General features: G+C 41.6%; 1 protein-coding gene across 5 annotated transcripts in view; it reads right to left on the reverse strand.

Annotated features, from left to right (window-relative positions):
* Positions 1 to 23,410, reverse strand: part of ARHGEF26 (Rho guanine nucleotide exchange factor 26) — a 72,153-nt gene that overhangs the window by 7,782 nt on the left and 40,961 nt on the right. For all 5 annotated transcript variants that reach the window (XM_083613224.1, XM_083613226.1, XM_083613225.1 and 2 more), the window contains 6 exons: positions 21,381 to 21,455; positions 15,932 to 16,021; positions 14,174 to 14,328; positions 7,797 to 8,006; positions 1,014 to 1,081; positions 263 to 367 (listed from right to left, as the gene is read on the reverse strand). In XM_083613224.1, the coding sequence (XP_083469350.1) occupies positions 263 to 367; positions 1,014 to 1,081; positions 7,797 to 8,006; positions 14,174 to 14,328; positions 15,932 to 16,021; positions 21,381 to 21,455 (703 nt within the window). The remainder of the gene's footprint in view (positions 1 to 262; positions 368 to 1,013; positions 1,082 to 7,796; positions 8,007 to 14,173; positions 14,329 to 15,931; positions 16,022 to 21,380; positions 21,456 to 23,410) is intronic.

Here is a 23,410-nt window from a genome sequence, read left to right on the forward strand (position 1 = left end):
TATATTAAACGAAAAAACCTTACAAAAATGTTTGTATTAGGAGAAATTTGTGTTAAAATGCTTATAAATTTCATTGAGGACTTTCTTTATAAAAAAAACCACCCAAAAAACTGCAGACTGATGTGGAAAACTGAACTGGACCAATTCACCCATCCCCAGGTCTCCTGTGGTTTAGCTTTAAGGCAGATGCTAAGTATCCTTGTGATGGTATGAAATGACTGTTTCCATTTATGGCAGCTAAGCAATAGGCAATTCCACTCACCATCATTGACTTTCTGAGAGACCAGAACTACATCAGCAACTTGGAGAGATAACTCATCCGATTGCTTCGCAGTGTATGATCTGATGACTTCTACCTGGGTTAGTGCTGAGAAGAGAGAATATTTATTGATCCACATGGTAAATCTAAGGGTAAGCTCAGTTTAAGTGGTAACAAAAGAAAAGCTGATTGCTTCCCAGCTCACTTTCCAGGAGCCAAATGATTTGATAAAAAGGCATTGGTCAACAGCAGACAAACTACAATGGCTCTTTGACACATTTAAGTGTTGTTGTTTTTTTTAAAAAAGAACTGCATTAAATGGAAAACCAATTTCAATCATGCCCCATTGATTACAACAGGACTTCATGTACCTAGTTGTCTGGATCATGAGTTTTAGAATTATTTTGAATTAGAACTTCTATATCTTCTCTGCCTCTTCTCCTTTTTTAAAGGATTCAAACAACCATTTTACCAAGTAGTATGATAGAAAGAGACATCTTGCAATCACCCTTATTGGAGCATGTCTCTTTAATTCACCCAATTTTCCAGAGAGCTAATATGCTTTCCTTTTTGCTTAACACAAAAGAAAATGGTTCAGAGAGAATTATTAGATGATTACAGTTATGGTCCTTCCTTCCCTCTCCCCAACAACAACAAAATACTGAAAGGCAACAGATTTACTTCTATGTTTTAAGATCTGTATAAAGTGCATCTCGTGTCAAAGCCCCAAAGAACAGTTTCACTGCTCACTTACTTGTCCGATCCACGGTCCCTCTATCACTACTCTTCCCAAGTGCAGTAATCCAGCGAGCACGCTCATTCCTGGAAAAGGAGATGAAAGGTTGAAGTGTGTTTTTCAGTCGGCTGATATATGGCCCTTGTTGCACTCCCTGAACTCAAAGCCTCCCTCACTGTTATGGGAAAGTATATTCATCTTCTCTGAAGCCCTCTTTGTGTCTGTCTGTTGGGAAATCCCACTTCTACATGCAAAGCAAATGTTCAGCCACTGAGCTATGGCCCTTCCCCAGTAGACACCTCATATATTAACCTTGGGAATATGTCTTCTGAACTAGCTGACAGGGATACTGGGTGAGGCTTCTGAAACATAAGTGTTTTTTCTGGGCAGCAGAAGGAAATAAGCAGAATCTCGCAATCCAGCATTTTACAGAGCAATCTGCAAGCACAGGCATTTCAAATCTATGCCAGAGAATGCCCATCTTATGGACAAGGGTATATCAAAGGCCTGCAGTGCTCCAAACCCATATATTGTTAACAGAACAGCAGGATGGAGAAAATCAGAGTTGAAATAATGATTTTAGTTTTCCAAAGCAAATATATATATATATATATATATATATATATATATATATATATATGAGGCATTTTGATAACTGATGAAATGGCGAAGAATAGTTTTGCACCAAACCATTCATACAAACGGCTAAGCTACGATCTGTTTCAAAAGAACAGATTTAAAGACCTAGGCATGTCGTTATGCACTGGTACCACACAAAGCTTTTTTTCAGTGAAATGTAATCTTCTGTGAAAGGGATTCTCACTTAGGTCATTCAACAGGAGAATACCTTTTCAGGAAAGTTATAGCTGCTTTTAAAAGCCTGGAATCCCAGTTATATATCTATGGTGGTTTATGATGCATGTAAGACAGCTTGAGGTTCATTTTTCAGACCGGAAAGGGTATGAATGAATCCAGCAAACTCTTCAAAAACGAGCTATCAAGTCATACAAAGTTTCAGTACATAAAGAAAAAATGACTGAAAGGAAGGAAAGATGAGACCAGCAGGAGCTACGGCAGAGCAACGGGAGCTCACCCCCATCGCATGCAAACGCTTGCATCCACCGATGGCTTAAAAGCTCTGAGTAGTTATTAAATGGAACCAAGGTTTGTGAGGTAACTCTTCTTCTTGCAACAAATTCCTTTTTTCAACTGAAGGAAGACAATTACATATTTAAAGGTTGGGCACTTGTAGGAGACAACTACCGTAGATTCTGGCGTATTAGGCAACTGGGCATATAAGACGACCCCCCCCCAACTTTTGCTGTTAAATTATAGAGTTTGGCCACCCACCAAGCGCCGCCAGGGTCAGAGCGCGCACCCCTCCGCTGCCTCTGCCGTCGCAGCAGCAGCAGCAGCAGCCGAAGGCATGCAAGGCGTTTGGTGAGTGGAACTCTCTCCCTCCGGGAAAAGGCTGTGAGCGGACGCCTTGGCCTCCGCCGCCCTCATCTGTGGGGATGCCCGGCTCCTTGGAGCCCTGGCCAAAGCCGTGCACCACCTCACTGCGGCAGGCTCTTCATGGCGCCCACGAGCCAAGTGAAGCCCCGCGCAGCCACGGCGGAGGCCAGATCTGGCTCCCATGGCAGCAGCAGGCGGGCGGGTGAGTGCAGCGCTCGGAAGGACTTTCCACAGTGAGGAGAGAGCGGCAGCTGCGTCCCCTTCTGTGGGAAGGGAGGAGGAGCGACGGCAGAAGGGGTGCCTCTGCTCACCGGCTCCCTCTCCTCCTTCCCAACAGGTGGCTCCGCGTATAAAGGTAAAGGGACCCCTGACCATTAGGTCCAGTCACAGACTACTCTGGGGTTGCGGCGCTCATCTCGCTTTATTGGTCGAGGGAGCCGGCATGCAGCTTCCGGGTCATGTGGCCAGCATGACTAAGCCGCTTCTGGCGAACCAGAGCAGCGCACGGAAACGCCGTTTACCTTCCCGCCGGAGCAGTACCAATTTATCTACTTGCACTTCGATGTGCTTTCGAACTACTTGGTTGGCAGGAGCAGAGACCGAGCAATGGGAGCTCATCCCGTCACGGGAATTTGAACCGCCGACCTTCAGATCAACAAGCCCTAGGCTATGTGGTTTAATCCACAGTGCCACCCGCGTCCCGGCTCCGCGTATACCCTGCGTATAAGACAGCCCCCGACTTTTGGGGTGATTTTCCAGGGATAAAAAGTCGTCTTGCACACTGGAACATACGGTATTTCCAGCAACTATTGCTCACGGGTTTGGAAACTGACTTTACTCCTGGAACCACAAAATTGTTGTGTTGCAAGGTATCCCAAGGTTCATCTAGTCCAGCCCCACTGCAACGAAGGAATCATATCTAAATCATCCACATGCTGCATCATTACACTTGCTGTTCTAATATTGTTGCAGTATATAAGTGGTTTGATGTTGTAAGAAACAAGTACAACAAGAAATTTCAGGGCTACTTTAATTTCTGGAAAGAAAAATACTGCAAAACATCTTCAGCAAGACTTCATATGGGCCATTGTGTAGATAACCCCCCTTAACCCCACAGTTTCCATAGAGACAGATACAATCTTTTGAGTTTTGTGGAAAGCTACTTGGATGCTTATGGCATCCCAAGGAATTTTCTTGAGTCAGGATCTGTACCACAGCAAACAAGAAGTTTCTTGTTGCTATCGTCTACAACTGAACAATCTTTGAAACTTGGCCAGAAGAAAAAGGCTGACCCTCTTCCTCGTGAACTCCAGAGTTTTCCCCCAGGCTGTATCAAATTTTGCTAGACAGTTTCCATGGTTTCATCAAATCCCGTATTGACTACATGAACTACAGTGCTTAGCTAAAATGAAATATATTGCAAACAACAAAGCCCCAGAACAGCAATAACAAAATCCTGTACATGTTACAATTTTTAGCAATACAGTAATGTCATTGCTTAAACTGGCTCTATGTGGGGAATCTTTACATGGAGCAGAACAGAACCAGAAATTCAAACTGCCGCAGGACCACATTTCTATGACCAGTTTCTGTCAGGCTGAACTGAAGGATGCAAACCGATAGCTATTGGCTTGGTTGGGGAAACGGTCTAATCTAGGATTGCTGTTGTTGTCATCGGTGATTAATTAAATTTGTATACCACTCTATAATACCCACAGATCTCTGGGGGATGTATTTCCCTCTGTTTTTTTTTTTAATTTGCTTTTTATTATTAGCTACTCAATAAAACCTAGTTGTATTTTAAAATGGGGGGAGGAGGTTATTGGGTTGTTCTTGTTTTTGTTTTTATTTTGATTGTGTATTCTGTGTTTTTATATTGTGATTTTATCCTGTGAACCGGCCTGAGATCTGCAGGTATAGAGCGGTATATAAATTTAATAATAATAAAAGTTTTCAATTCAGAAAAAAGCTTTTTCTCAGTAACCATTTAACTTGCTTGTTGTGTTACTAAAATTTCAAGGCATCATTGTTTGGTTTTGGGGTTTTTTGCGGGGAACGGGTAGAATCACTCTGAGCTTTTGTTATTCACCCCACACCTAAATGCCACACCATTTAAAAAAAAAAATTGCCCCAATGAGCAAAGGGGTGATAACCAAATTTATTTGGAAAGATATGCATCTGCATAAGACCAATGAATGCATTCTACCCAGTAAAGGGAGCAGGTGGGGTCAATCAAGGTCTCAACAGTTACACCAACGCTTATCAGAATTTTCTCCAACCCTTCCTCCTAAAAAAGCCCAGGGCAGCTGAGACAGCCAGAAAGAGAAAGAAGATATCCAATTAATATTCAAGATATCCACATAAGAGATAGAAGATGTGACACATATATTGGTTAACACAAAAATTAACCTAGACATAACCAACTCTTCTTTTCCCAGATATAGCAGCCTCACAAATGATATCATTGGTCTGCATACTGGCACTGCATTCAGATGAGCTGAACAAAGTTCAGAACTCCCATTGCTTCGGATCATTATACAGTGGTACCTCGGGTTAAGAACTTAATTCGTTCTGGAGGTCCGTTCTTAACCTGAGGTGCCACTTTAGCTAATGGGGCCTCCCGCTACCGCTGCACCACCGCCGCGCGATTTCTGTTCTCATCCTGAAGCAAAGTTCTTAACCCGAGGTACTATTTCTGGGTTAGCAGAGTCTGTAACCTGAAGCGTCTGTAACCTGAAACATTTGTAACCTGAGGTACCACTGTATATACACAAACACACGGACATATTGTGATCACCTGACTTTGCTCTTCTATGACAATTTCACGACAGAGATGTTCCGTGTTCAAGTAAATTAGCATGTGATAGCTCTCAAGTGAAGAGAAATATCAGAGTTAAGCTTATTAGTATTTAATGTGAAACTGACCAAAACTTGAAGACTTCTCTTTCCTCTGCCTCTCCTTTTGGGTACTTAGTAGAAGCCAGCCACACATCTCACATATGGAGAAGATATGGGACCAAACCACACAGCAAAAAACAACAAAAAACCCAACTATGTATATTCATCTCCACTTTCTGGGCCTCCCTAGGAATGGTTAGGTTCCCTCATCAATGTAAACAGTTCCATAACATGGCTTCCAGATGTTTCATCTTGTGTGACTTTAAAAATGCAAACCTAAATGATTAAAAATAGGTATTAAAGATAATAATGGGTGCCACTAACCACTGAATGGCTTGATTACAGATGAAAACACAACTCCACTGAACAGTTGCTAGCAATCAAGAGTCTCTCCCCACACTTCCAACATCTGATTCTGTAAAGGCCTCAAGAGATTCCCCACTATCTACTTCCTTTTCTTGCAGTTTCTTGGACTCAAATGCTGTGTTCAAAGAACCATTCTTGCCTGATGCTGTTTCTGCACAGTGCTGATGTGTGGAAGTTTTCTTCTGAAATCTCCACAACATGGATAGTTTAACACTCTGTGTCCTCCAGATATTGCTGGACTCCAACTCCCATAAGCCCCATTCAGCATGACCAATGATCAAGGATGATGGGAGTTAACTGTCCAGAAACACCAGAGGCAGGGGCACCTTGGCTTAGACCTGCGTTCTGTGAAATAGACTTGAACTGGAGAAATTACATTCAAATCCTTTCTCAGCCAAAATGCTCATTGGATGACTTGAGCCCCTTACTGTCTCTCCACTGAACCTATTTTTCATCTAAAAGAATAGAGTGGCCACCCAGTCATGTGCCCTTTCATATAAACTGAACACTGCATTAACATGCCACAAGATTCACTTCCCCATGGCAAGTCAGGTTCTCCACATTCCTACTTCTCTTGAAAAGGTTTCTTTCTGCCTCTTCCTTTCTTGCTTTAACATTTCACTGGCATAGGCAAGCTCGCTGTGAAAAACCTCTGCATTACGGAAACACTCCTAAGCATCCTAATGCTTACTGAAGCAAAAAATATGAATGATACTTTACTGGTTGGTTATCAACAGCTGCCTTGTCTATATGCTACATTAAACCAAAGTTTAAAATAAACCATGGCTAAATGTGAACAAGCAGTGTGCTGGTGCATGCTGCTCAATAATTCCCACAGTGCCGCCCCCCCCCCAACCACCGTTCCTGATGCAGTCTTTTTTTGTTGCCCAAACCTGGATCCTTGGTTTGTTTCCTCCAAACAAATGACAAGTGGTAACCAAGGTTTGTTCTCAACTTACCACTCATGGTTTGTTTGGAGGAAACAAACCACAAATCTGAGCTCTGGTGACATGACAAGTCAGACCACGACTGCTTTCATTTCCAGCACAACCACATAATACACACACACACACATACCCTGCCACTCTTGGCGGCTTCTAACACAAGATTAAAAATACAGTAAAACATCAGTCATTAAAAAACTGCCCTAAACAGGGCTGCCTTCAGATGTCTTCTAAACGTCAGATAGTTGTTTATTTCTTTGACATCTGGTGGGAGGGTGTTCCACAGGGTGGGTGCCACTACCGAGAAGGCCCTCTACCTGGATCCCTGTAGCCTTACTTCTTGCAGTGAGGGAACCGCCAGAAGGCCCTTGGTGCTGGACCTCAGTGCCCAGGCAGAATGATGGGGGTGGAGATACTCCTTCAGGCTGAGGCCATTTAGGAGAGCGGGAGCAGAGCATCCTGGGAACTTGAGCAGTGGACACCATCTGCTCAACTATCAAACCATAGTTTACTATGGTCTAATGTAACATGCAAACTAGGCTACTATCTGACAGTTATGTTTCCTAGCACAATTCAAAGTGTTGGTGCTGACCTTGAAAGCCCTAAACGGCCTGAGTCCTGTATACCTGAAGGAGCGCCTCCACCCCCATCTTTCAGCCCGGACACTGAGGTCTAGCTCCGAGGGCCTTCTGGTGGTTCCCTCAGTGTGAGAAATGAAGGTTCAGGGAACCAGGCATAAGGCCTGTGGGACGCCTTTTCATCAGATGTCAAGGAAATAAACAACTATTTGACTTTTAGAAAAAGATCTGTAGGCAGCTCTGTATATGGAAGTTTTTAATGTTTGATGTTTTACTGTATTCTTAATATTTTGTTGGGAGCCTCACAGAGTAGCTGGGGCAACCAAGTCAGATGAGCAGCATATAAAAACAACAGCAGCAAGCAGTCTTATGAAGTGAGAAAAGAGTTTGTTATTAGCTTATCAAATTTGTGGTTTTTCTGGCCAATGAAAATTCAGGCGTATTTTACTATTTTACATTTCCTAGACAAAGGCCAGCAATAGAATAACTATACGTTCCTGTCAAATATATAGATGAACCGAGGTGAAAGACAGATTGAGAAAAATGTGTTATTTACTTACTGAGTTTCAGTTCCCAGCAGGAGTTCAATCTTCTCTCCTGCATGGTTGTTTAGGACAGTTAATCTGAAGAGGTGATTTGCAGAAGTCTGCCGAGAGTAAAGAATAGGTGTGCTGTTTTTTACAGGAGAGGAATTCAGCTCTTCGCTGTCACACTGTTCAACTAACAGTTGATCCCTTAAGGAATAGTCTGTGACATTGTAGCTCTCTTCACTGCAAATACAAAAAGCGGGTAGAAGAGACAGACAATTGCTTAGAGTCAAAACGCTACTAAATGCACCAGGAAGTCATGTTCTGCAATAAAGCCAATCTCAGATTACAGTCCATTGCACATAATTATTCAGACATTTTCAGCCTTTCGGTAAAGGAAGAAGGAATACACACGTTTGAATATTTACAAAGCACCTGCTTGTCAAGAAGACAAATGAAGTTAATGCTTAAGCCCTGGGGGGGAATACATTCAATGATGAAGTTTACATGTATTTGATGTTCTTTTGGTGTCAAAGGTTTTCCTAACTTTAATTGTAGGAAAGGATGAGACTAAACTAATGTAAAGAGAAAAAAGGGGGGGAATGAACCGTAGGTTTTCCTGAGTTATTATTTTATTCTATTCTCCATGTGCCTCTTCCATTTGAGGTGAGATAATCATTATATAAAGGGAGAGGGGCTTTTTCAGCCAGGGGGCAAAAAGCTGATATAGAATGCCCTCCCAAGGAAGATTTGCCTGGCCAGAACACTGCTATCATTTAGGCACTAGGCAAAAACATTATTTATTTATCCAGGCATTTTAACGCTAAGGAGTTGGGATTCTTTCTTGAGACTTTATCCACGGCTTTTCCATGCATGTGTGTGTTTATTATATTGTTTGTTTTATGCTTGCATACTGCCCAGAAATCTAATCAGATACAGGAGAAACAACATTCCTTTCTTACTACCCTCCACAGGCAGCTGAATACTGAAAAACCTAATCAAGGTTTCCCAAACTTGTGTCTCCAGTTGTTCTTGGACTACAATTCCCATCATTCCTGACCACTGGACGTGCTAGCTAGGGTTGATGGGAGTTGTAGTCAAAACAGCTGAAGACACAAGTTTGGGAAACCCTGCTATACATCTACAGAGAAGTCTCACTGAATTCAGTGGAGCTTACTTCTGAAGGAATGTATACAGTGGTACCTCAGGTTATGAACTTAATTCGTTCCGGAGGTCCGTTCTTAAGCTGAAACCGTTCTTATCCTGAGGCGCGCTATCGCTAATGGGGCCTCCCTCTGGCGCGCGATTTCTGTTCATATCCTGGGGCGAAGTTCGCAACCAGGAGCAGCTACTTCCGGGTTAGCGGAGCTCGTAACCTGAAGCGTTCGTAACCAGAGGTACCACTGTATAGGAAATATTGGCAATATCCAACTCAGAGGAAACCTATTAAAGCCAATACAGTGCCTTAGATTCACTGGGTATGGTATCCAAAGCATTCATCCTGTTAGACTCATTGAATTGCAGAACTGGAAGGGATCCCTAAGGGTCATCTAGTTCTGCGCAAAAAGATTTCAATTTGCACAACTGGATTTCCTCCCCGTGTGCATTCCCTTTCCAAATCTGCTCCAGGGAGTTGGAGGAACTCCCAGAACAGATTTAGCTGTTCCATCAGCGCAAGCATTTCAGGTTGCCAAATGGAGTGGTCCTGCTTTCCCCCTTCTCCCAGCGTGCTGTTCTGAGGATTCTCCTAATCCCCTCAAAGTCAATTTGGGGGGCACAGTGACATGCTGTGGGAAGGCGCACTGTGCTAGCAGAAGTCCTTGCACAGATTCATTAGTAGTTTTGGCTGGTGATGAAGACCTCATTCTTTATGGAACACCATTGTTATAATTTATGTAATTTCTCCCATTTGCGATGATCTTCTATGATGAGACTCCATCAGCAAACCCGACACAGCCCACTAACTATGTGCATGAAAACATGTCTGCAGCTACAGATCTAGGCAGGCAGGGGAAGAGGTGGCTTCTCAAAAGCTCCTACCAAATATGTGATAGAAAAGCTGTGTTCAAGCTTGGTGGCAGACAAATTTAGCACTGCAAGTTGAAGAATTTTGTTTTTTCACTTGGGGGAGACTGAAGATCCCTGGAAAAGACCCTCAGACTACAATGGGGAACAGGATGTTCATCTCCAGAACCATGAACTCGCACATACACAACAGGATGTGTAATGCCATGAAGTTGAACTGAAACAAATATGAAGAAATGCTTTTGATATAGCTTCTTTTTAACCAGCGCAGACAAGAGCTGAACTATAATAGTCTATTTTTACACCAATGCAGAACTTGCTACTTGGCGATGTCCAACATAAGTGTCCTTATTCATCTCTTACTGGAACTTGTGGATGAAAGAGATGAAGCAACTTCAAAATGGGCAGTAAAATGCAAGAAGACAACAAAAGAATGAAGTTCTTATTGGATTAATGGATGCACAGCCTTGCCGGCTTTATGTACTGAGTGGCAAATGTATTGGCTCAGTTACAGATACTGCAATGATTATTCCCATACAGAAATAATACCATCTGTTCACATGGTCTTCCACCTGTGACTTATATCTAGTCTTGCGTTTTGCCACAGAATATTCTAAATTGGCTCTAAGAAATCATCAACAATATAAATACACAAGAACACACAAACCTGAACCATGCAGTCTCAATACATCTTATAGACTAAGTAACTATCCCATAATCTTTCCCTCTACAGTTCAATGTGGCATACTGATCACCAAAGTCAGAGATATATTGTCCAAAAAAGGCAAAAATAGATAGTGTATGTGCAACTCTTCCATGTCCATTAGTTGTTAATTACAGTCAACTGTTCAATAACACATTGATTTTTATTCCCTTCTAACATATCCAAGACCTGTAATTTTCCCCAAGTCTTAAAGGTATGGTAGCTTCAAACACTTATTGTGAGGTTCACCCCATCCACCCTCCCTGTAATCGATCATACTGTAAATCAAACTGCATCACCTTCAATATAAAGATTCGCTGATTAGCCATAACAAGAAAAATGATCTGGATAAAACTGCATTCAAATGGTTATTTTTTTCTGAAGAAAGTAGATTTCCTTTGGAATGAGAGGGCCTAGTTTTCAGAGGGTGGAGTTAGACTGTGTATGCAATGTAAACAAATATATCTATATAATCAATGCCAACTCCCTACTCCCACCCCTCTCAATAACCACTATTATGGGAGTACCTCTGGAGAAGATGACTAGCAGATGTTGTATGAAAATGGATATGGAATGAGAATCAATTCAGTGAGGAGAAAAATATTCCACTTCACTGAAACAGAATACTTGCATTCTGATGTGCTCCTTATATTCCAGTTTTTATCCGCACACATGCCAAAGAATGCAAGAACAGCTTCTCAAATAAAACACCTTTCCCTTTTATTTATCGTTTCCTGTTTGTTGGGAAGTTCTTTCATCAATAAATGCAAGGATCTGAAATGCATTTTCGCTACAGATTATTATTTAAAAGTATTATTTTTTGTTGCTCTGTTAACTTGGCAAGTCAAACTGTTTAAGAAATCCAGACATCCTTTTAATTGGGAAAGGACTTTTTAATTATGTCAAATCTCCTCCTGGTGAGTGTAGCAGAAGTTCAGTTTTAGCTGGTAACTGTGGACAGGTAACATTCCAAAGTATTATTTGACCTTTGGCTGGCTTCACATTTCAGAAGTCCAGCTGCATTCCACTGCCGGGATTATCTCAGGAACTGACAAGCCACTAGACAGAGAGAGAATTTTAGTGGTATCCCGAGGGGATTGCAGGCCATGAAGTAAGAATATTTAATAACCATAGCGTCAAAAAAAATATGTATCCCTTCCTTAAATGTGTGTGAACCAATTTGACAGGTATCTGTCTTGCTGTTAATGAGGACGCAGAGCAGCCTGAATGATTGTTAAAAAAAAAAAAACTGCTGTAAAATAGACAAAATATAACTGAGTACATGAGGGGGTGGGGATTACATAGCGAGCCAGGTAGAAAGAAGTATGTTCATACTTCACGGCAGGATTCTTCACCTACATTCCTCTGGAAAATATGATTCTGCATTTGCGTAGCTCTCTGCTCAACATAACCTTCCCTATGGAATTATGCCCCCACCCCGGTTATTAGTTTTATTAGCATCGTTTAAGGATGCTGCTTTTGTGTTCTGGTTCTTTTAAAATTGTTACTGAAGAACACTTATAGCTCACTTAATATTTACACACACACACAAAAGGGGGGTGTACAAAATTCAATATGCAAGAAAAATATAGAACCATTTTGCTAATATATTGGAGTTCTCTCTTTGTGCATATATATGTGAGTGAGTGACTGTGTGTGAGAGAGAGAAATGAATGAATGAATGAATGAATGCTATATTATTTTTAGCCAAACTCTTTGCTCAGCCCCACCCCAACATATCTTGTTTGCACTATCCTTACTTATCCATTCATCTTAGCATTCATGTCCAGGGAAACAGTAAATGGGAGCTACTGTAGCTGCCTCTCCAGGTCCCTCAAGGGAGAGAAAGGCAGCTGTGACAGCTGTTCAGTGTCCAATCTCTGGGTCAGGAAGAGTAGATATCACTACTGCAGCTGTTTTCTCCTGTTGATTAAAACCAAGTGAAGGCTGCGTCCAGCAACCCTCTGCTCACGCAGCAGACTTCAATTTCCAGTTGGGCGACCCTCTGGAGCAGATTTAGGGGATTTGCAGGGAGAGTAGAGGAAAGGAAAGTGCCATTGTGTGAGCAGCTGGATACAATCTCCAAGCTTTGTACTTTCAGGACCAAAGAAGGTTTAGTGTGGCGAGTGAGAGATGATGCCACTCACTTTCCTGACATGAATCAACTGCTATTCACTCCAGGTAAGTAGCTAACTGCATCTAATTGCTACAGGTCTCTAACCCTGAAGCCCTAGGGTCCCTAGGGTCCCTGAGAGGACATCCCAGGGGCAAAAGGAAGCATCAGATTGCTCTCTGTGTCTCTCAAGGCACAGAGAGAGGTCCAACCTCAAAGATGCTTTCTTCCAGCTGCTGTGAAAACCTCCATTGACCTATTGGCATTGTGGCGCCAATGTCAGTAGAACCAAGAAGGGAGATAATTATGTCAGCCTTGGAACTGGCATGGTGAAGTTCCCTCCCAATGTTCTCAAAGGATGTGGCATCAAAATAGCTTCCAGCTCCCTCTCCTTTCCCCACTTTAGGATTGCAGCCTAAAAATATGAAATCACAATGGGTCTCAGAGCCAACCCGAATTTACGTAACTATAAAAAATGTGTGTTAAATTAATGACTTTAAAAGAAAACCCACCATCTTTCCTCTGTGGCCTTACTTAGGAATGGACATATACAGGTTTGCAGCATGAATGTGCATTTTACACCATTCCAAAGACACAGGTTAGATAACTAATACAAATAAAATACCCCATTGAAGTAAGACACAAAAACAACAATGCACCAACCTCCAACGCTAGCAACAATTGAAGCGGTACTTCTCAAACATTTTGAAATGGAAACTGCCTGTAATTCAGCCTTTCAAGACCCCATTTATTAACTAACTACACCTTTAGAGCCCCTATTGCATTAGTAGATGACACTGAGAAGGTTTATGTTGTATTTTTTTCATTCTGGATGAAACCTCTCCCTTAAAGGGGTCCTACAAAATAGGGTGGTGCTGCTGATCTGAAGAAAGAAAGAAAGAAAGAAAGAAAGAAAGAAAGAAAGAAAGAAAGAAGAAATTCTTCATTTCACAACCCACCCAGGAACAAATCATGACCCACAGTTCAAGAAGCACAAGCGTAAAGAACCATCAGAGTATGTCTAATGCTGCATTTTATCTTCTTATAGATGCTTAGTACTAAACCTGAGTAAATCTCATTGCTCGAATGCCTTTCAGCTTGCTTGGCTCAATGTTAAAGAGTTACATCTAATTCTTTTAATGATGTTATCTGGTATGCAAAGAATTTGCAATCTTCTTCTTTAAAATGTACACACAGTATTAACCCAGTGCTAAAAGTGGTCCTATCGACAAGACAATTCTGGCATGTACTAGCAATCTATGGCTGGATTAATTTTACATCCAATCACCATCACTGGCTGAAGCTTACACCTGTAAGTCCAGTTGAATGCACAGACCGATTAAGTAGATAAAATATTTTAAAGGAGAGCAGGAGGCTGAAAAAGATGTACAAAGGAACGTGCATGAGTTGCCACGTGTCTTTCAAGCATTACACATGTACTCTTCTCTTTACTCCCCTGAATGTCCCATACAATGTGCCCTAAATCCACATCTAAAAGAGGGAGAGCAGGCAGCTATTGTTATCTATTTGTCCAGTGTAACTGACTCACGTATCCAGTGCAGCTCTTACCTTTTCTTTTTTGTGATAATGAGAACATCATTGAAGAGGAAGAAGTACACTTGTTGCTTAGAAGTCCTTTTAGAGAAAAGCCCAGTGTCTTCCACATACGCTATCAATTCACCTCTTTTCACTAGCCATCGGGAAGAAGAAACCAATGGAAATGGCTACAAAGTAAGGAAATTGCAATTAAGTCCATAGTAAGATTTTGTGGTATGTTTTCCCCTTTCCCCCAGAGAGATGCGTGCACATTTATAATAATCTCTGAGCTCCTTCCAAACCTAGAGTTCTGAATACAAAAGGAAAGAAAGAATGCTCTAAAATAATTCCTGAAATAAGTAGTCACTTCAGCTTTTCAAATACCACAATTAGATCAAACTATTTATAAATCATGCAATCTGGTTTACATTAAGAACAAAAGGCACCATCATAATGCAAACCAGCCCTGAGGGCTTTGGAGCACTTTGTGGCAGGTTGAAAATTGCAAAAAGAAATAAATATCTAATAACATTTTAAAAACAACAACCACCACTCCTAAGTGAGAGTTTTCATTTGTCCATGATTAGCAAATGACTCAAAGTTTTCTTCTATATGTGCAAAGTATGTTTCTGATTTTGAACAGAAAATGTATATATCTTTAAAAAAAATCCAAAGAGTGTGGGCAGTATCTCAACTAAACAGTTATGCTATTGTAGCAACTTTTAGCTGTGCAAAACAGGTTTGCATTAACCATCATTTAAGTGTTGGAGCTGCATGGAACAAACATGGTTCAAATAGGTTCCCTTTCTCTTTAGCCTCTCTGCTTGAAAGTTGACAAACAGGTCTTACCACTGTTAGCTCACTAAGCTACATCCTGGTTTCTCTGTATATTTAGAATTTTAACCAAGGTTAGGAATCAGTCTGGGTGGCACTACACACTGAAATGGTTTACGAATGATATCCAACTGAGTCAATTTCAGATGGTCTACTTTCAGTAGACGTAAGTCCAATTATTTTTGAATTATCTGAATATGGCCGCTATTAGCTCCAAAATTCAAGCTAATTACAATTAAACAGATTTTGTCATTGTATCACTGTACAAGCGTTTAGCATTTTGTGTGTGTGTGTGTTTGTGTGTGTGTGTTTGTGTGTGTGTTGTCTTAAACACACAACATTAAAGTTCTTCAACTAGCAAAAACAAACATGCAGAAAGAGCAAACAATTATTTCCAGGACTCTTTATATTACACTGAATAGGAATTATAGTACAGTCGTACCTTGGAAGTCGAACGGAATCTGTTCTGGAAGTCGGTTTGACTTCCAAAATGTTTGGAAGCCAAAGTACGGCTTCTGATTGGCTGTAGGAAGCTCCTGCAGCCAACTGGAAGCCACAGAATTTGCATCAGACATTTGGGTTCCAAAGAATGTTCGCAAACCGCAACAGCCACTTCCGGGTTTGCAGTGTTTGGAATCCAAGGTACGACTGTCTATGATTATCTGAGGCAAATGTTCGGGTAAGGGAATGTATGTGTTAAAAAAAACAACCAATCATTTTCCTGCTCGGTTTGAGTAACTAGACTTCCATCAGGAGATAAGTCCCTTGTTCTGCATGCTTCAAGCACCACTGCCGATTTCAGGATATCAACTTATTTGCCACCTCCTAGAACATCATATAAACAACCTCTAATTCCCCAGATAATAAACTGAGTTTACTTTAGCTGTGACAGCCCATCATTAAAACTAAGCAAAGGTTAAAGTTTGCACAACAGAAGTATGAAGGCAAATATCACACCTTGATTCTGAATTCCAGCTGGGAGTTGATAGTGTACATCATTTCTGTCCTTTCCATTGTTCGAGCACCTTCATTGCAGAGGCGAACCAACTGGGAAAGAAGACATTTTATTCAACTGATGTTATTTATATCTATTAAGCTTTCTAGCTTCTCCTTACAGTGCACTATTTTTCAGAGATTCACAACAGCGGAAAGCAAAAGGGCGGTCAAAGAGATTTGAAAAGCACTTACTTTACAGATAACTTATCACAAATTAGCCTTTCCTGCAAACAATTTATATTTTATTAAAAAGAACTGCTGTTCACATCAATTTTGAAAACACTGGGCTATAGCCACCCCTACCATTGCACAATTCCCTTTGCCTCTTCAGTCACAAACCACAACTCCTTTATGTTTCCTAGGCAAAACTTGGAACCCTGATTATGTGTCACCTTGGTAAACGTGTTTTTGAAACACGAATATGGGGTAGTAATTTGTAGGGAACAATCTTTGACCAGGACTGGGTGGTTCTTCTCTAGAAATATGCTTCTTGGGCTGTTTTCAGCCTTCAAATGGGCTTGCTTCCCGTCTCAAAGCACAGCTATGAAAAAGACAGTCTACTCTAGGGACATTTGCCAAGAGTCATTCTTTGTTCCATGATGTTAATTTATTCTTTTATCTACTGCTCAGACACTCTTGCAATGGGAAACATGGACCAAGCCACAGTGAAATGCCACTGTTACTTTAATATATGTGAATAACAAAGGGTACATTCTAGTCAATTTTAAGCACCTGGAAGCCCTGCTGACTTAACTTTAGCAGGATAAGACCTCGAGTAAGGAAACATTGTGGGTTAAAGCACTTGTGCTGTTGCATTACATGTAAGCCACATTAGCAAATCACAGCCACTTTTGTGTGTTTTTCAGAAGTTAGTAAGGTTTTAAAAAAGGTAACAAAGCCAAGTAGTCTGGTTCATACGTAACGCTAAATTTTAATATGAGAATGAGCCTCAGGTTCACACATTTCCCCCTCCCTTCTCATCTGCAAGCATGAAAAGGAGACTGGAAGCATCGGTCCTTGGTTCAAATCAGTGTTTCTAGCTGTTTGTGGACTATACCTTCTGTCATCCCTAGCTAGCAGGATGATGGGATATGTAGTCCAAAAACACACACACAAAAACATAGCTGGAGACCCAAGTTTGGGAAACACTCGTTTAACTGAACCAGATTTTTTCATTGCAACTGAAGAGGAATCATTGTTTTTTAAAAACACACACTGTATTACCCACACTGCATCTGCAATCATGTATTATGTCACGTGTAGGGTGGTTGGGTGCACCAAAATGACCTCATGAGCCAAATGGGAAGGCCAAGAAGGCCAGGTTTGGCCCACAGGCTACTGCTGATTTAAACTTACTGGCCTGTCCTTGTCAGATGAAGCAACAGCCAGCCATTAGTTTAATAATGGAAGTGGATACTTTCCCCTCTGCTCTCCTCTTCCAGTGCAGCCATGAAGTGACTGGAAGCACATGAACCAAAGGCTTGCCCATGATTGTCTTCATATCATTATTGTTTAGAACAGGCATCCCCAAAACTTGGCCCTCCAGATGTTTTGGGACTACAATTCCCATCATCCCTGACCACTGGTCCTGTTAGCTAGGGAGTTGTAGTCCCAAAACATCTGGAGGGCCGAGTTTTGGGGATGCCTGGTTTAGAATTACATATGAACCAAGCCAGTGATACCTTCTAAAAATAAAGGTGCCTAATCAAGTTTTGTAATTAATATTGGACATTTAACTAACACTTGCAATACCACTGGTGTCTCCTGAAGACCTTTTTATGCCAACAGGCCTATGCTGTTGTTTAAATTTCTTATTAGAGTGACATTTTGATGATTAATTTATATTGTTTTTGTGGTGCTTTATTGTGTGTATTCCAAGGGACGCGGGTGGCGCTGTGGGTTAAACCACAGAGCCTAGGACTTGCTGATCAGAAGGTCGGCAGTTCGAATCCCCGCGATGGGGTGAGCTCCTGTTGCTCGGTCCCTGCTCCTGCCAACCTAGCAGTTCGAAAGCACGTCAAAGTGCAAGTAGGTAAATAGGCACCGCTCCAGCGGGAAGGTAAACGGCATTTCCATGTGCTGCTCTGGTTCGCCAGAAGCGGCTTAGTCATGCTGGCCACATGACCCGGAAGCTGTCTGCGGACAAACGCCGGCTCCCTCAGCCTATAGAGCGAGATGAGCGCGCAACCCCCGAGTCGGTCACAACTGGACCTAATGGTCAGGGGCCCCTTTACCCTTTATTGTGTGTATTTTCACACCTCTTTGATATTTTACACAAGTTGGCAGTATGCAAATACTTTTATAAATCATGGTGAGGAACAGAAAACATTGTGTGTTTTTTTTTAGGGGGGTGGGAATGGGAAGTTTGTAAGATTTTCTCTATCGTTCTTTCCCCCCCTAAAGCAATGATCAAAACTCCTGAACCACAATAGTGTATGCCATCGACTCACAGCGTTTCCCAGATATAGTTCCACAAAAAGCATCATTAAGAAAGTTATTGATGGTGAGCACTATTACCTTTGCCAATACTCGCTACAACAGCAATAAAGCAAGTGATTTCTATATATGTCCCTATTATGGCTTTACAGACCTACCCTACCCCATTTTCAGGGGAGAAGGAATCCACCTGGAGCTTCTGCGATAGAAAGCAGTTACGTTAGCAATTTCTATTTCTAGCGATTTTGTGTGTAGGAGGCATATTAAGCTATTTTCTCCCTAGTAGCCAATGAATTCAGTGCAAGTAATGAGTAATTTGGAGAAGATGAAGATAAAGACTTTTTAAAAAGGCCCTAAGGGTATATTCTGCCTGAGAACTATTTGGCAAACTGTTAGCAAGCCATCAGAAGCATTTTTTATGAGCCAAAGATAAAAGTCAGGCTTATCAGTGATAATTTAGTGACAACCTCACAGGGTGAAGCAGCACTAGGCAAGGAAAATGGAATTTCTTCTCCTTTTTCCTGGTCTGAATTTTATGCACATCACTCTGCTGTCCTCACAGTTAACTCTCACAATATTGCCTGAATAATATTACCTTGCAACATCAGCATGCAAACTGGTCCCTCAATAACCATATCTGATTTAACCAATTTCCATATTTCTCCCCCCACCCCCATAACATTGCTTTTTGCTTTCTAAATCCCACTGTTTTAAAAAGTGGAAATTTGCCTGCATATTAACAACTTAAGTGTAGTCCAGAATGCACATAGCCTTAGGCAAAGTCCAACTTTAAAAAGTTGGAATGCATATATCCAAAACATAAACACCCAGCCCTTCTGGTGTGTCTATATTCTGATGTACCTATTTTCTTCTTTTATTTCTTAATGCTTTACTGATTTTGTTGTTGTAATAAACAATTAACTATCCCAAAGTCTTCACCTACTGTTACTTCTTTACCTTACTTCTTGATCCACAAGCAAAATGGGAAGAGAGAAAACAGGGCAGGGTGGGGGAAGCTGTGGGGAATTTGCTCAGGCTATATATGATTGAGGAAAAATAAAGTAGAGGAAATAAGGGGATGAAAGGTGAAGAACTAGACTGGGGAATGCATGACAACACTGGAGATAATTGCAAGGCAATAGTGAGATATGTAAAAGTCAGGCTGCATGTGAAGGAAGCTCCTCTTTACTAATGCAGCTGTTGGAATCCACCATATTTTGGGTGCCCATAAGAAGGTAATATAGCTAAGGCTCTATAAATTCACTCATATACTTCCTAGTAGTGAGTACCCTGGTATATTCAGCAAAACACAGCTTGCAGGAGAGAAACCACACCTCCTTTCAGCGGTGTAGCAACCCACACTGGCACCTGGGGTGGATCCAAGCTGTTGAGCTTAAAACAGTCACAAAATGGTGGCAGATTAAGGCAGTTTGGCAAAAATCAGCTGGCAATTACTGACATCATATTCTGTTGATATTAAACCCATCATTGGAAATTGATAAATTCTTCACCAGCCTTCTCCTTGTGGCAAGCTTTCATTCCACTAAGTACAGATATTTGCTCCGGAGGTACTGTGGCTCAGCCTCCCCAGTGTAGGCAAAATTTGCTGATCCAGGGGCTCTAACAATGGGAAGCGTTTTTCCTTTACCCCTTACCACTGTCACAGGCCTCTAAAAATTTCTACCCTTCTTCTGTAACTCCTTCTCCCTTTCTTTTATACTCAACTTGTGCCCTATTCCCTCCCTCAAATCAGTGAACATTTCTCTCCCTCTCATTCTTTACCTTTCCTGCCCACTAAAAAAGCCTCTCACTCTTTTCCTCTTCCTTTTCGTTCTGAGTTTATTTAAAATCATACTAATTACAATTAGTAACATTAGCTTTTAATTTCAGTTTCTAATTTTACTTCAACACCTCTTCTGGCTCTTTTCATTCAGAGGAAGGAGAATTTCCTTCCTGCCTCCTCCCGGCTGAACTTTTCTCTCTGCTACATTTATTCAGCAAGGAGTTTCTGGTGCTGGCACTGGTCCAATCGAAAGGCTGTGACACAGCCAGGAGACTAGTAAAGGCAAATGACAAGGCACACGACATGCAGTGGCACTGAGGTCTGCATGAAAGTGGCTCAAGATCCACCGATGGTGGAAATTAGCCAGGTACCAAAATATGTGGAAGGGTAGCTTTTGCTGAATGAGTTTTAGATACGAGCCTTGAGTGTTGTTCTTTTTCCAGAACAACTGGGACAGACAAGAGTCTCAATTATCCCGGGTTAAGCACAGTTCAGAACATCAAAGATTCAGGCCACTGACATTAAAAATACAGTGGTGCCTCACAAGATGAAAAGAATCCGCGAGTCTCTTCGTCTTGCGGTTTTTTCGTCTTGCGAAGCAAGCCCATTAGCGGCTTAGCGGATTAGCGCTATTAGCGGCTTAGCGGGTTTAGCGGATCAGCTGATAAGTGGCTTAGCGACTTAGCGGATCAGCTGATAAGCGGCTTAGCGGCTTGGGAAAAAGGGGGGGGGGGAGGAAAAAAAACCCGCAGGAACTCGCAAGACATTTTCGTCTTGCAAAGCAAGCCCATAGGAAATTCGTTTTGCGAAGCACCTCCAAAACGGAAAACCCTTTCGTCTAGCGGGTTTTCCGTCTTGCGAGGCATTCGTCTTGCGGGGCACCACTGTAATGGCATACTGATTTAGTTAAGCATTTCAGCCATAAATTAACCTATGTTAAAAATTATTTACACCAAGAGCCATGTTGTTCTCCATTTCCAGCTTTGTAATGGACTTTAAAAACAACAACCCATTAATAGAATTGTCTCATGTAATTCTGATGGAAATGTAGCTGCATGGAATGTACGTAGGTGTTGTGGTCCACAGAGCTCAGCAAATCTTACTTCAAGTAAGTGTGCATGATTGGGCTTCAGCCGAAAAGTTATACGGAAAGTTTGGACGATGGATACAGAACAGAGGATCTAAACCTACCTTGCTTACTTCTTTTAAAGCTCGTTTGCAAGCTTCGTATTTTGGTGACTCTTTGGGCGTTTTCTGGCAAATAGTCTGAAACAAGGAGTAAGCCTATTTAGAGGGGTGTAAATTAAGGTTCACAATGATACGGCATTTCATATTGCATTTGCACAAAGCTGAAAAGTTCAATATTGCAGGGCATGTCTGGGGAATTTCTCGCCCTCCAGATGATGCTGAAGTGCAACTCCCATCACTCCTAGCCATTGGCCATGCCTTCTACTGCTGATGGGAGTTGAAATGCAGCAACACAATGAGGGCCAAAGATCTCCCAAGATCTGTTATCAAGAATCAAAATGTACCACCACCCAGAGAACCAATGGGAACAAGGTGAGGTATGTTGTTATTTCTTTCCAGGAGTTACCATTCATTTGAAACTCAGTCTCAATACTTGGTAAGAGGGAAGGATTACCTTCTGATTGACTAAGGGAAGTGGTTGGACCCCTGGGTGACAAGGGAGTCAAAGGTGGTACTAAAGGAGAATTGCAGAAAAGCTGAGTGAACTCTTCACATCTGTCTCCACAATGAAATATACAGTGCATATCCCAGTGCCTGAACTAACTTCTGCAGGAAGGGAGTCTGAGGCACCCAGTGGTGACAACAGATTAAGCTCTAGGCCTAACGGAGAAAAGAAAAGCTGGCAAATCACTGAGTTCAGGTGGTACCCATCCAGAAATCCTCAGATATTTCCAATGCCTCTGAATACTACCTGTTGGGAATTGCAGGTGGGGCAGCGTGCTCTTGTACTCATATCCTGCTTTCAGACTTCTCACAAGTATATGGTTGGCCGCTGTGAGAACAGGATGCTTAACTAGATGTGCCATTGGCCTGATCCAGCAAACTCTTATGTTCTTACCTCTAACCAGGAAGAAGTCCCCCAAACCCCACTTTCAATTATACTTAACACACTTCCTTTCTACTTCCAAGATGGAAATGCCTCCTTCCCGTCCCAATGCCAACTCTAACAAGAAACTGATTCCAAGTATTTCATTAGCGAAGCACCAATATATTTGCAATTCAGAACTTCTGAGATAGCAAATGTAATTCAAAAATTTCTCTTTCTGAGGAACACCATAAAAGTAAAAGGAGTCTGATCGTTACATCAACATTTTGTAGACTTGCTTTCATTAGCAAGCTATGAAAACAAAGCAGAACCAAAGCAAACATCCTGCACTGATATGTTTCTAATGACGAGGGGGACGTACTATGTTTTTTTGTGAGAGGAGCCAAAACGCTATATTAAACAGTTCCCTTGCAGTATGTTGCTTTTACAGGCGGAATGCAGTTCGGAGAATAATGATTCCTGAATTTCTGGCACACAGACCTGAGCAAAATTAATTACAACGAAAAGGTCTTCATGAAAAACAGACCTAGTGCTGATTGGTATAGAGAGTTATGGAGGTAGGAGATCCACCTCCTGCTGAGCCACTCAGACCTTTGCAGTTTAGATTTTGCCTCTGTCGTTAAGCAGGGACAGTAGTAAAGTTTTTTAAGTAAAGAGGGTATCAACTTTGTGAAACACTTGATCCTTTAAAAAGTTTAATGTATTGCCATCACAATTATGCCAAAGCTGAAATTATTGCATAGGCTGCTAAATAGTTTCTGAGCTAAGTTCAAGGTGCTGGTACAGGTGTGCAAATCCATATACAGCTCTGATGTCAGAATCAGGCCTTCAGTGTAGCAGCACCTACCAGAACTCCCTCCTACTATATCAGACAAGTGTCTTATTCTGGTACCTGTTGGAGATGTTCCTCTTCTTCTAAACAAATACAAATTTCAGCTCTTTCTGTTTGCTATATGCAATGAAATTTAAATACTCTGAAGTGTCTGGATGAGGATTTATTTTGGGAAACACCTCTCAACGAAACAATTTTTTCACATCAATTGTTAAGGCTGAAACCCTGATGCGCAGCAATTTATTTAAAATGGGGAATGTTAGCAATTAAGATGACTAAGAACTATATTTTAGATTTCTTAAATTTGACTGCCTT

The sequence above is a fragment of the Podarcis filfolensis genome, assembly GCF_964270895.1.
Source record: "Podarcis filfolensis genome assembly, chromosome: 5".
Lineage (NCBI taxonomy): Eukaryota > Metazoa > Chordata > Lepidosauria > Squamata > Lacertidae > Podarcis > Podarcis filfolensis.